This window comes from Epinephelus lanceolatus, chromosome 10 (genome assembly GCF_041903045.1).
Source record: "Epinephelus lanceolatus isolate andai-2023 chromosome 10, ASM4190304v1, whole genome shotgun sequence".
Lineage (NCBI taxonomy): Eukaryota > Metazoa > Chordata > Actinopteri > Perciformes > Serranidae > Epinephelus > Epinephelus lanceolatus.
Window position 1 is genome coordinate 28896915 of NC_135743.1, and position 14705 is coordinate 28911619.

General features: G+C 39.3%; 1 protein-coding gene across 2 annotated transcripts in view; it reads left to right on the forward strand.

Moving 5' to 3' along the window:
• Positions 1-1291: 1291 nt before the first annotated feature.
• The window catches only part of adcy2a (adenylate cyclase 2a), an 81131-nt gene continuing 67717 nt past the window's right edge, over positions 1292-14705 (forward strand). For both annotated transcript variants that reach the window (XM_033640296.2, XM_078171909.1), the window contains exons 1-2: positions 1292-1903; positions 7123-7320. In XM_033640296.2, coding sequence (XP_033496187.1) covers positions 1367-1903; positions 7123-7320 — 735 coding nt within the window. In that variant the 5' untranslated portion in view covers positions 1292-1366. The remainder of the gene's footprint in view (positions 1904-7122; positions 7321-14705) is intronic.

Sequence of the window (14705 nt, forward strand, 5' to 3'; positions counted from 1 at the left end):
AATGACAGCAGTCTATAAATAGACTAACTTAGTTTGATGCTTATCTTAAATCTAATGTTACCTGCACACAGTGAATCACATCAGCAGAGAGGGAGCAGGACAGAGGACAGGAGGACAGAGGAAAGGAGGACAACAGGACTGACAATAGTGACTAATAAAAACTGAACTTCAGTCAGTATTGTGATGTCAGGAATATTGTTTATATAGTGACATGGCTGTTGTAAAAATTACTGTTGCTGCTCTGGAAACGTGTAGTTATATTCAGAATATTCAGTTATCCTGTTCTGAATTTATTCTTCTTAAATTAATATATTTTCTAAAAAGCAATTATTTAGAAATGAAAAAGCACCGATAAGAGTACCGATAAAGTTCCAAATCGATAAGAAGTATCGATAAAAGTAGTAGTATCGATAAAATCCTAATGATACCCGTCCCTAACAGACACCATCGATAGATTCATGTGCCACTGAGCAACTTTCCTAAGAATGAATGGGGACCTGCCTCCAATTCTGTAGCTAGTGCTCATTAAACATCCATGGCCAGTACTCTATTCTGTTCAGTCTTTTGTTGTTGAAAACAACCGAAGGAGCATAGTAAGAGAAAAGCCTATTTTTTAATGTAGGCTATTCAGGGCCATACAGTGCAAGTTATGTCGCACATGCTATGCAAAAACAGTCTGTGCGATGAATGAAATTACCGCAGTCTGTGGGATGAATGAAATTACCGCAGCTACCATGCTATACATTTTTTGTGACGCCTGTATGTGTGAGACAAAACTGTTTTTTGTTTGAGGTGTGGGTTTGTGTGTTTCTGTGTGTGATGTGGTTGGGGATTATTCGAAAAATTGTCGAATAGTTGCCACAATTTTCGAATAGTGTTTTTGCTTGTGTTGCCCATCCCTAGTATGTATGTACAGCCCTCTATTTATTTGATTTCATTTTTAATTTACATGTCTTGTTGCTGTATGTTTTTAAACAAGGAGGGAAACCCTGTCATTGCATTTTATTTTAAACGGTCTTTTTTGAATAAAAGTGCTTGTAACATCTCACATATAGCTTTAACTTAGCATTTAGCCCACTTTGTAGAAAATACCAAGATCTGTATCGTGTATTGACATTCAGTCAGTATATGATTTTCAATCCATATCGCCCAGCCCTAAATTTTTCTTGTATTTTCTTCTCTCTCTCACACGCTGACTTCTCCCTGCTGCTGCACCTTCTTTTCTTTCCCCTCCCCCTTAGCCCTCTCTCCCTCCCCTTTCCCTTCACTTCCCTCCCACTTTTCTCTCTCACTCTAAAGAGCACTCAGTCTCTGCGCTCCCCTTTATTTCCCGCTCCAACATGTTGGCAGGAGGAGAAAGAGGAGGATGCTGCGCTCTACCCTCGGTGCGTTCTTGCCACCTCTCCGGCCGGCGCACAGTGACTCAGACTCAGCTTTCAGTTGTCTCCGCCTGAAAGACTTAAGACAGGAGGTGGAGGAGGAACCGAAGGATATGTTGGAGATTAGGGGCTCTCATACCAGGGTCCCCAACAGGAACAACAATAGCAGGAGAGCAGAAAAGAGCAACTGCTCCTCATCTGTGGTGGAAACGACTAATACTTTAGCAGTGACCACCTCTCCTGCCTCTTCTAGTTTCCTTCCCTCCTCTTCCTCCTTTTCAGCTCCAAGATCCATGTGGCAAGAGGCAATAAGGAGGAAGCGGTATCTCCTGGACCGGTCAGGGGAGTCTGGTGAAGGAGATAAAGGAGGGGGAAGAGGTCAGGTGAAGAGGAACAGGTCCCCGGATTGGCTTTATGAGTCCTACTACTGTATGAGCCAGCAGCATCCTCTGATTGTGTTTCTGCTGCTCATAGTGATGGGAGCCTGCCTGGCTCTGCTGACTGTGTTCTTTGCTTCAGGACTGGTAAGCCTCTCATTCACAACATGGAGAAACACTCACAGTGATGTATTATGCAAATAAAAAAGTACAAATAACTTCACTACAAGTAAAATCAATATGAAGAACCACAACCATACAAACATTTGAATGGCATTATGTGCAGAAAATTCCTATCTAGTGTAAGCTTTGTAAACAGTGTGCACGGGCACATCAAGGCACATGTGGTGCACAGACATATGTTGTAGACTCACATTTTTTATAAGCATGCATAGAAATAAGGTCATTCAAACTAGCTTGCCAATCATGTCCTCACACTCACACTCACACACACACACACACACACACACAAACTGCTGGCATGTCCACAATACACAAGTTCCTCTCTCTCTTTGACTCACACACTCATACAGGCATGCTTTTGCAACACCTATGTGCACGCACACTCTCACAGCATGCAGTCCTCATCGCAGCACTAATGTGAAGAGAAGGGTGAGATAAAAGTGAGGGGGGGAATAAGGGGCTTAGTTATTGTCTGAGCTCATGGTTGACTGAACTACAGAAAGGAGATCTGTTTCCCTCTGTCACTATTTTGACAGGGTTATCTTCGGTCTGAAAGCCTGAAAAATTCAATGCAGTGTAGGCAAGGTTATCTGTAAAATAGAAACATTCTCAACCAAAATTATTTGCATCCAAAAAACGAGAATATTTAGAACATAATGGTATATTAGCACAATCTATTGATTGATTTTAGTTGATATACTTACATAACCTTATTATAGTTTATGACATTTTTGCATTAGGAGAGTGCCTCTCCCATTCCCTGTCTCTGCTATTAAGAAGGGATTAGTCTAAAACACACTGAAAGAGACAGAGAGAGATAGAGAGAGCACTGACACAAAAACACACGTCACCCCACATATCACCAAATCATTAGAACTGAATCTGAAATGAGAACAGAATTGAGTTTTACATTATAAAGTTGTTTTCATGCACTTTAACAAACAAACAACAGACGGTGAGGTCAGTAACATCAGTAGTCTGAGAGCCAGCCGTTGCATTTCCATGCAATCAAGACAAAACAGAATCAGTTATGCCTAACTGGTCAACAAATGAAAGCCATTATCTAAAAGATAAGAAGAGAAAACAATTTTGTAATGATTCATATTTAGTCTGGCAACTTTTCTGATTGCTGATTGCATTTAAATAACCTCTTACACACTGTTGTTATTGTCATAATAGTGATTCAGTTATGGTCGTGCACATATTTAAGTGGTTAATCACCATTCATCAGTCTTTTGACTTACTACCTTAGCCACGACTAGTGTTTGTGCCACTGAATTACCCACTTGATAATTTTGCTTTGGATTCACTATTTGATCTAAGTGGTAGCATTTGTTTTGAAGCTATGGTAAAGTGTGAAAGTATAAGTTAACCAGCAGCTGAAGCATTAACTATTAATGTAGAGTTGGAAGCATGGGTGATGGGTGCTGGGCCTTTGAAATCCCTGGTTTTAAGGGGGGGAAAACCCCTACAGTCAGACAGCAAAAACATAATTTCTCAATTCATTCTAAAACCTCATGTTTTTGTGAGCTTAATACAAACAAGCATTTCAGTAAATGTCTCTTCCTGTTAGGCCACTGCTCAGTCTATCTGTCCTACATCCTCTTTTTGCTCTGTCCCTGTGCTGGATAGGCATGACTTTTGCTACTCCCTTGTTTTATTTTCCCCCCATCATCCCCCATTTCTCTAAATTCTCGTGTCTGTGTCATCTCTCACCTCTTCATATTTCTGTCTCCCTCTTTTATTTGTATCCTATCATCCCTCCATCCTGCTGGCTGGCTGACCTAAATCCTGTGCTGTTTTGGAGCTCTGCTCTGGGCGAGACAAACTCTCTGTGGCTCTCTGCAGCCACACATATCCTCTCCTGTCCCAGTGCATTGACTGTGAGCATGAGAAAGAGACAGAGGGAAGGTGGGGGTGGGGGCTAAAGGAGGAGAAAGAGAGAGATGGAGAGAAACAGGACAAATTCAAAGAGCAATGTGAGATAGACTGACATAAAAACATTTTGATGGTTATGTCGCTTCTGAAAACAGTGATGGATTTAGTTAGAATTTGTTTTAGTGATAAGTGACTGCAGTCAATAAAAAAACCCCCAACATATTATTCCATTTTGATTTAACAGCATGCATGACTGTCAGTGTATGCAACACTAGGGCAAAGGAGAAGTTAAAATAATCCATTCATTAATATGTTTAATGAAGTGTAATTTGCATGGTAGATAACAAAGCTGGCATTTTGGTTGGGGATACAGTATCACTGAGCAGTGAGGCCCTTAAGTGAACAAGATTCATCAAATTACTAGCCCTGATGTGAAACTAAATAGAAAGTTGGAATCAGCATTAAATAACAATATGACACAAGGCTATTTGGGGTTGAATTTGAATTAAAGTTTGATTGGTAGATATCAGTGTATCCCACAGATTTCTTTGCCCTTGCAGCTAAATGTGCCAGTGAGGATGTGACACATCTGTCTAACCACATCCTGACCCTTTTCCATGCCCTGTCAAACTACTGGAAAAGCAATGATGGGATGAAACCTGGCAAAGGCAGGCAGCACAAACGACTTAATTCACTGAGCTATCCTCTTACGTCCACCTTGAAGAAACTCCTGAATTTTTTATAAGAACTTTCAGATCTAAGCGTGTTTCAGAAAGGCAGCAGGAAATCCATTATGGATGTGGGCTTTAACTTTGCTACTGGTTAACACTGAGGGCTTTTTAGCGTTTTTCCTCACTCCATGTTCTCTCAGTGTAAAGTTTTTTTCACTTATACCGTTATATTGAAAAGAGGATATGGATACCTGACTATACTTTTAGCCATATTGAAATAATTTTAACCCTACCTGAGAGAGTGTAGCCTTTATGATTTTACACATTGGAGTGCTCGATTATTTGTTAAAATCACATTTTATAAAAGCTGGATTCTTCTTAGATAAAACATGTATTTGTATTTTAGTCCCTATTAAAAAAGATATGGTCTAGGTGAAACACGAGTACCATTCTGAAGAAAGAAGAAATTCAACAGTTGCCTCCCCGGTCTGCCTCCGCGGTCTGCCTCCAGGGGTTTTTTGGACCTAATTGTATTGGGGAATTTTGCACAGCAGCGACCGGATCTTTGCTCTTAAACCACAAAAAAGTGTGATGGCACAACAGTCTCCTTCAGTACATTATTCTGTGCTTTCTTTTGATTTTCACATTGGCTAGTCATCCTGTTTAATATCTTGTTTAATTTGTCTTCTGATTAAATCGGAACCGTTGAAACAAGTTGTAGGAAGCCTCTGCAAGTAATTGGTTGCTGGCAGACACTCTGTACTGCAATAAAATGGTTAATCAGCAGTGCCATGCACTGTAGAGCCGATGCACTGCTGGCAGGGTCCAAAACTAACACTCGCCACTCGTCAATTACGGGTAGATTTTGTCTCTGGCTGGTAAATTTTTAAGACCACTTGCCACTCTGGCGAGTTATTTTTTTTTTCCAGCGAAAAATGCATTTTTTGTTACTGTAGAACAGTGCTGGTATTGGCAGGTTTCCTGGCAGAGTAATGTGTATTTCAGGTTGAAATGATCTTTGGTCACGTAACGCCAGGGCTACACCGCCCGCGGAAGCGCTGTGAATAGCCTCAAAGCGAAGCCAGTTTCCTTTCGGCGCCCATGTTAACCGATTGTGTCATCCACACCGGCCGTGGAGCTGCCCTGCAGTGATCGTTTCGGCGTCTGGTCTATTTTCTGTGCGAGCCGCGAGCGAATGTGTCAAGCCGGGCAGTTACCCATGATGGAAAAACAGCCCCAAATGTGACGGAGACAACAGCTGGGAGCAGAACCGCTTGTCGACCGGCGTGGAGAAATGCGCGTCTGATGTGAACGGGCTCGCGCGAGAATTTCGGTGCGCTGCGATTACTGCCCAAACGTACCTGAACAGCTGAGCACACAGGTATGTGTTGTGTCAGAGGAGAAACGAGCCGTTCACATTTCTCTCTTTGTGGCAGGTAACCATCCACAAACCTCACCGTACTTTAGGGACTGTTCTTTACTTATGAAGGGACTGTTCTTTACTTTTATGTTAATTAATTGGTGCAGTTTCACTTAAGTAAAAAAAATGACTGAACAACTTTCGCTTGTATTGGAGTAATATTTGTCCAAGAGTATCTTTACTTTCACTCAAGTCATGTCGTTGAATACTTTGTCCACCACTGGTCAGACATTCATGTTTATATAGGGCAGGCCCTGCTGTTGCAGTCTGGTCGAGCTAAAATCTTATGTCTCAACTGTCCAAAGGGGACTGAAGTCAGTGATTTATGTAAAATTCCTTAATGAAAGATTCTTTTTGCACTGTAGTAAGAATACTACAGAATTTATTAACCCAAATATTACACTTAACAGTTGAAACAGTTATTCATATTTTAGCATACATTATTACTAATATTAGTGCACACTATTAAAATATTGATTGAGAATCGCATACAAGACCCAAGTGACTTGCTAAATAATTCTGATAGGAAATTACAACACTTAAAAGCAATTTTTATTTGGTTGGCTGGTAAAATATCTGCCTGGCTGGTAAAAAATTTCACTTGCCAGCCAGCCTGGCTGGCAAGTGAAATTTTTAACAATGCAATTTAAAAGTTTGGATTTTCATTGATAACCTGCATTTACCAACAACAAAAAGACTACATTTAGCACCAATAAAATATGTAAAAAAAAAAAAAAGGTAAATAAAAAAACGAATATCAAATACCAAATTTTCATAAATAATACCTACCCATAGAAAGGAATATTCGAATATCCGAATATTTGGGTACAGCCCTAGTGGTGACACCTTATGTTTAAAAAGGCGGAAAAATCAGAGGAGAGACTGTTTTATTCCGTATTTACTCTGTCTCTGGGTGAGTCACACGTCTGCCTTGGTTGTTTCTATCTTAAAGATACTAAAGAGGAAAGACTGCACTAGATGAGTGGCTTTTTATAACATAGTTTGGCTGTTTCATGCCCCATCAAAGTCCCTGTCTTCTAAATTTCCTCCTTTTCTTTGTTTATCTCCCTCAGGCAAATTTAGTTTTCCCTCTAATTAATTATTCCTCCTTTCTCTGATAAATTACATATCTCTTCCACTCTCTCTTAAATTGTCTGTCCATGTGTTTCACTGTCTCTCTCTTATGCTCTTTTTTTTTTTGTGTCCTTTTTCAGAACATTGAGGACCACGTGGCCTTTGTAATCACTGTGCCCACGGCGCTGGCTATCTTTCTTGCTGTTTTTGTACTTGTCTGCATTGAGTCTATCTTCAAGAAGCTTCTACGTGTTTTCTCCCTGGTCATCTGGGCCTGCTTGGTTACCATGGGTTACCTTTTTATGTTTTCTGGCGGGATCATCTGTCCATGGGACCAGGTAAGACACAAAGATGTAATCTCTTGTGATTTTATTTGTTGTAGAGGAACATGTGGTACATTCTGTGATTTGTTTATTGCTTCTGTTTCATTGGGTAGTTTTAGGAGAGATTTAGTGGCTTAACGAAAAGCGAGTACAACAGATTGTAAATGACAACTTTGAATATCTGGTTCAGTACATGGTTCACTCCTAAGACCTCTTGAGAGCTCTTGAAAATTAAATGCTTCATAGTATCTCAACAAACCGAGCGTGGGTCAAATGTAAGCACATAAGAGATAAGACAGAAATCTAGACCAGGGATGTTGCTGATGCATGTTTCTTTTTTTTCTTTTATTAACCTGCTATTTTTTTCTTTTGAAGTCCATGCAAGACAAGGTCAATGCTTTCTTTCTAAACACATTATACATGTTAGAAAAGACTTGTTGAAATCTTGGTCCAAGATTTCTTGGGCAGGCCTGAAATCATGGCTCAATGATGCACTGGAGCCATTCTTAACATAATCCCTCCCCTTCTTCATAAGAAGTACATAAATACTAAAGTTTTAAAGTGAAAAGCATCTGAGTTGTTTCGTTAACCCCCTGTGTGTGAGCGGCAAGTTTGCTACGTTCCACATGCTCTTTTAGCTTTTTCAGTCTAAAGTAAATATGAATATACATGTTTGTTAATTGCCGCAATCATATAAACACAAGCAAAATACAATATAAGCACAAAACGTCACTAACATACCTTTCAGTCTTTCAACTCGAATCGGCTCCCGGGCATGCTGGCTGGCAGTGACTGCACACTGCTTCGGGTGTGTGCTTTGTGCTAATGTTAGCTGCTGAATGAGTCTGTCGCTGTGGAGCGGCACTCACTACTCTGCAGTTTCTCGGCTCACAGTGTGTTTGCTGTGCTATTATAGACTGACTGTGCTTCTGGGTTAGCTGCCAACGAGAGTCTGTCACTTTGCAACAGCAAGTTTTTTGGTTTAGTGCCTTCAGCGGGCACCTTCCCAGTGTCTTAGAGTAGAGAGACAGCTTTTTCATGATAACTTAACTAACGTAACTTAATTTTACATACATAGCAATTTTTTTTAATCATTCAGATTTGGCTGGGTGGTGAATAACACATTTTTCTTTGGTGTGACAAACACAGAACACATTTATTTTTGTTTTACCTAGACTTTAACCTGTGCTCTCCTCTGGGGAATGACAATATCTCTGAGAATTTTGGCTTTAGAAGTGCACATTTTGTGAAATGTACCCAGATAACCTTAGCCATACATACCTTGATCATGTCCACTTGTCAGAGTGATAGAGGACATATTTATGACACTTCCTTCTAAAAAGATTTCCCAAATTGCTCGAAAAAAGAATGAAATCTGGTAGCAAGAGGAGCTAGGGATTTGACTTGGCTTTTGATTCACTCACTTTCTGTTCTGTTTGAGTTGGCTTCTACCTAAAACCTAAACATATAAAGATGCTTTCCAGACCAAATGTTGTTTTTATGTGTATGGTGTGAAGTGTAGATTCTCTCTTGTCTGTAGTGTGGAGTGTAGTTACAAACATGGATAAATGTGAAACAAGACTTAGGGATTCAGAGGGCCTGGAAAAAAAATCTCCCTAAGCTTGTATTTCATCTCTTGTGATTTCTGACCTACATTCTAAAACAGAGTGTCTTAAGTTTTGGACTGATCACGCACAAGCCTGAGTGCTCCCTGACATTTCATCATGATGTACTTTTTTTTTTTTTTGTATTTATTCTTCAGCCTCAATGAGTTTTGGTAAAGAAAGACAGATGTTATTAGTTATTCAAACATTAAAAAGCCCAAGACATTATTTGATATATTAAAAAAGGATAAAAATTGCGTTACTATATTAAGAGGTCTGGCCATCTGTATAATTGCTGAACTGTAAAACATTACAGTTACGTATTCTATGCCACACCTCTTGACTTCAGATCCACAGCTACCACTGATTCTGTCCAGTAAAAAACATTTAAATATATATATTGTTTATCTTATCAAAAATAATGATTGTCGTAATCAGTCCCTCCTGCCTTAAATGTCATTAACCTAGCAAGTGTTTCTGACTCTCATAGACCCTTACCTGCCATGGTTCAAATTTCATGTAGTATATTTTATACAGTCCTTTACTCTACATTTTATAAAATTTGTTACTTAACTAGGTCAAATTTATAGATTATGAAATTACACACACAGTATTAAAAAAGAGTTATTTAATTATATGCTGTCAGAAAGTAGGAATAGTATTCTGTGTGTTTGAGTATTAAAAAGGGAAGAATTAAAACTACACAACACAAAGAACAAATACAAGGTTTGGTGAATATTGGGATTTAGTGAGAGGAATTTAAATATGTTTATTGTTGGACTGTTTTATTTTGCTGAATTTTTACACTTCAGAGAGGGATACAACTGACAGAAGACAGAGGGGAAAAAGAGATTGAAAACTTTATGTCAAAAGCCATGAATGTTGTGATGCCAATGAGCCACCATAGAACCTTTTTTAATCCTTTCTGCAAGAACAGCTGAATAGAAAGTACAGAATTTGACTTGATGGGTACCACAGCATGTGACAGAGGGGCTGATTATACAGTCAACATAAATTCACAAATGCAGTTGCATGGAATATTTTTCCTCTTTAATTAGAAAGCCACAAACCAGTCATATATCAGAGTCACACTAGTAGAAAAAGTGCAGTCAGCTGGTATGTAGACAGCCTGCCAGATGTGTTGTGTGAAACTGCTGTAAATCACCTTATATTAATCAATACATTTTTTTTTATCCATTCATTTATCCAGCTTCTGGGCCCCTACTGCAGACTCGCTGACTATGTCCCATGTGGCCCTCTCAGCATAGTCAGAATGCATAACAGTGCTTTTGATCTGAGAACAGTTTGCCCATGAAGTTTGTATAGACTATTTTAGCGTGTTGTAGCAGCAGCAGCACAGGAGATTATATTTATAATAAAAGTAAAGCATAGGCCTAAATTAATCATATTTACCCTTGGTAAGTATACCATTTATGTATGTATTATACAGTTTATATTAGGGGAGGGAATTGCCAGAAGACCCATGATATGATATTATCACAATATTTAGGTCACAATACGATATTATGCAATATTGTGATATGCTGAGTTTTGCAATAAAATACATTGCAAAGCAGACAGACTGACCAACACTGTCATAAAACCTGTCAGAAATGTTGCATAAACCTGACCTACTGAGCTGTTGGCAGATTTAATGCCCTCTGCGAGGCCAGAGTAAGCGCATGAGCAAAACACATAATATGCAGGTATTTTATTAACTGAATGGCAGCACCCATTTTAGAAGCGTTGTCTGTTACAGTGACAAGGTCTATGTTGGCAATCCCCCATTGTTGTGCTGCATTTTGCAGGAGGTCTGCAGTGTTTGCACAGGTGTGACTTTGGTGCACTGCTCTAATTTGGAGAATGTGAGACAGCAGTCACCAGCTCTTTGTGAGATAATGTACCATTATAGTCACATGAATCCACTGGCCTTGAAGTCCAGGTGTCACAAGTTAATGCCACCCTTCATAAATCACTCAAAGATTCCTCAACATTCTGTGTCACTTCTCTATAGAGCTTGGGTATTGCTGTTGCGGTGAAAAAACGTTGGGATGGAGTCCCATACCTGGGTTCCACTATTAGCATGTGACATAAGCCTTCATTTTGTGTCTGTGTTATTTTCTTAGCTCTTCCAGAGTTTGATGGTAGTTTTGTCAAGCTAAGTGTGTCTGGTGTTTGTTGATTTTCGGTGGAGCAGGTTTAGCAGTAGGTTGGCCGTCAGCAGCTAGCACTAACTCTGGATGGTGGCGTTTGAGTTGAGCCCTCATGTTCAGAGTTTCCCCAGAGTAATTTATTTTCATAAGACACTGCTTGCAAATCACGTCATATCATAGCAAGTTCTCCTGTCCGTCCATGTTAAAAAAATCCAAAATAAATCCAGACAGTATATTTAAACGCAGACGGCACATTTTTGATATCTTTCTCCAGTGTCTCCATCTTTGTTTTAATACACCTCCTGCCAAATGCCGCTGATTGAGACCAGTGCTGGCCTCACCAGGAAAAAAAAACATCAGCACCATCTAGCAATTGATTTTATTATTCCATTACCAAAAGTTGTACTAAAATGAATAATGCATAAAATAAAAGATTGATACTTGGCATCCATGTATTGATACTATATCGCCACGCAAAATATCACGTTACTATACTGTATTGATTCCCTGCCCCCACCCCTACTGTTTATGTATGTGAGTGTGTGTATCTCAGGCAAACATATAGGTACATACCATATGCTATACATGTAACACTCTGTGGTCACATTACATCTGCAGTTAAATGTGGCAAGACGAACAAACAGCAGCATCTTCATTGCTACAGCCATATGTGTCCTGCAACAGCGCTCAATGAAAGCAGCACAGTACATTAGGTCTTCGTCATTTGAAAGCTGGCCTCATTCAACAGTACTTGGTAAGACAGATGTCTGGTGTGGACTCATCTATCACAAAGAGGTAGCTAAAGATGCACTGATTCACACGCCACTCTATTCATTCCTTTCTTCTGCTTACTAGAAATGTCAGGCCATTATGCCATTACTGCTCTCTGACTGCTGCATCTTAGCCATATTAATTAATGCTTATCTGAAGAGACATTATTGTTGACTGGCATTGCTCTCTATGTGTTTTTAGGGGATTGCTGCCTGTAATGTATAAATTAAGGACATGACTCAAGTGTTCTCACACTGCTGCTCCTCAGTATACAGCATATTCAGTAGCCTATACTTTAATCTCATTTACCACTGGGGAGAACAGAGATCCTACTTCAAGTATCAGTGGAATGAATGTGAGTCAGATCTCTAATGCAGGCAGTAATGAAAAAGCTTTGAATAATATATATGTTCTGTTTGCCAGAAACCTAAGATAAATGAAAAAGAGTATTACCATTCTATTAGTCTGCATGGGGATTTTTAGGCCTCCCATAAGACATGCTAGCCACCATATTAAAAAGAATATGTTTTTTTATTTTTCAAACTGAGAGGGCAGACACTGATGAATATCTTATGATTACACTTTAAAGTGACTTTCCTTTGTTCGGTTATTTTGATGTTCTCTTTTGATGTCCCTTGCTAGCCAACTATCATTTGATGCCTTAGTAAATCTGTCACCTTGTTTTTAAACTAACTAACTAAATCATATTTGAATTGAGAAAATGCTGTTCTCAAACTATTAGGTCTAAATATATAGACTTACCTGTGAATCATCAAAGCCTAATAAGAAGCCAATATCCCAGTGAGCTGCCATCCACTTTAAACACATCTTGTCACATAGAGATTTGCACTTTTTGAGACTCACAGAGAATGTCAGATAAGTTATTGATGATGTAATCTCTCAAGACAGATTCTGCAATTTACATTGTAGAATCTGTCGGCAGCCCTGTGTGAAAGACGACTGGAGAGGGGGAGAGGGCGGGGCTTTGAGTTTGAACGATGCTGCGCTTTAGCCAATCACAATGGAGGGGGCGTGGTCGAGACATGCAGGTGTCCCCAGGAAATGTGTACCGAAACAGAAACAGCAAGCTCCGCGTCCATAGCGACTGCTCCACCCAAAACGCCGTCTCGTCAATGTGGAAAAAAAAAAATTTTTTTCCAGCGGATGTCTGAGTTACAACATGATTGAGTAATTTTATGTCGTATCCGACAACGGGAGGCTTTTAACTGATGACGTCCTGATGTTAGCTTTGCTAACTGTCCCTGTCAGCTGCAGCCACTGATGCTTTCTAGACATTGTGATTTCCCAAAACTGAATAAATACCACACATAGCAACACAAAACTGCTTTGCTAGCTCAATCATGTTGTAACTAAGATATCCGCTGGAAAAAATAATTTATTCACGGACCATTTATTGAGTTATTACCTTATTTTTATACAGTCTATGGTTATTACAGACACCACTAACGGCTAACGTTAACAGCTAACGGTTAGCCCAGCTAATCTACGATAACCATGTTATTAATTACAAAACGTGCACACAGAAATAGTAACGTTTGTTCAGTCATTGTGTTTATAGACTTAACAAACATCAGATTAGTCTACACGGTGATATAGTGACGTGAAAAATGTGATATATAGCTAAACTCTGCTGGTTTTCTGCCCGAAGTATTTGTAAACAACACGGTGATTCCCTGGGGGCACCGCCGGAAGTGAAGGGTGTGAGCCATCGCCGAGGCCCCTGCACTTTCGTTAGTCGAAAAACTCCGGGCTGTGCCTCCAGAGGTAAAGGAAGAAAAAAAATTTTTTTTAAATTTTTTTGTTACCGATGGATTTCCAGATTGTTGATAATGCGGTCGACTGCAAATATCCAGGACCTGCCAGTGGACCCTGGAAGTTGACAGGGTTAGCACTTTCGTGCGCAGAATATTTTGCGTTCAAGTGTTGGGCAGAGTGCCATGACTTTAAGATGATAAAAAATGGCATTAAAAGACTACACTGGATTTCATCTGTAAATCTGAAGCAGGCCCAGCAGAGAAGGGCTAATTTTAATCTACAATGAATCTCTAAGAATAAAATGCCATTGTTTCTCAGTCCATTACTGCCGGCAGTACCGTCTGTGTCAGTTAACAACAGTTTGCCCATGCCAATAATACTTAATGCTACAGCTGTCAACTTAGAGAGAGAAGTATGCAAGTAGAGAGAAAACCTGTACTGAGGTGCTCTCAAAAAAGAAAACAAAGGAAACTGCCACAAGGTCTTTTCATTTTCTTATCTTATTCCATTTGCAACATACTGTTCTATACTTACTGTCCACCATTTTATTTGAGCACCCTAAAAAGTTCCCACAGTGTAATAAAAAAGTTGTGTCCTTGCAGCGTATGATATTTTTGCTAACAATGCAATGCTTCATATTATAAAGATGCAAAATATTAAATCTACACCTGACAGTGGTGCTGCAAAATGATGATTTATAAAAATTTAAATTCACTGGTTTATACAATAGTTAGTTCCGACCGAGTAATTTAATTGGACAAGATGCATTCCATGAGTACAGACTATATTAGAAATATATGTATAAATTATTATGTGTCTGTTGTTCAGGAAATAGTAAGTTAGTGAACAAGGGAGTTATTTTGGATACTGCTGGTCAGCACTCAGAAAACACATTTGCTTTTCCTTGTGGTATATGTTCGTAAATAAACATTTGGGGGTTTGAGCTGTTGGTCAGACGAAAGAAGAAATAGACCTTGGCTCTGGCAAGTTGTGATTTTCACAATGTTGACATTTAGTTGACTGAATAATTAATTGACTAATTGGGGAAATAATTGAAAGATTAATTGATAATGATAATAATAAAAGATAGGGCTGT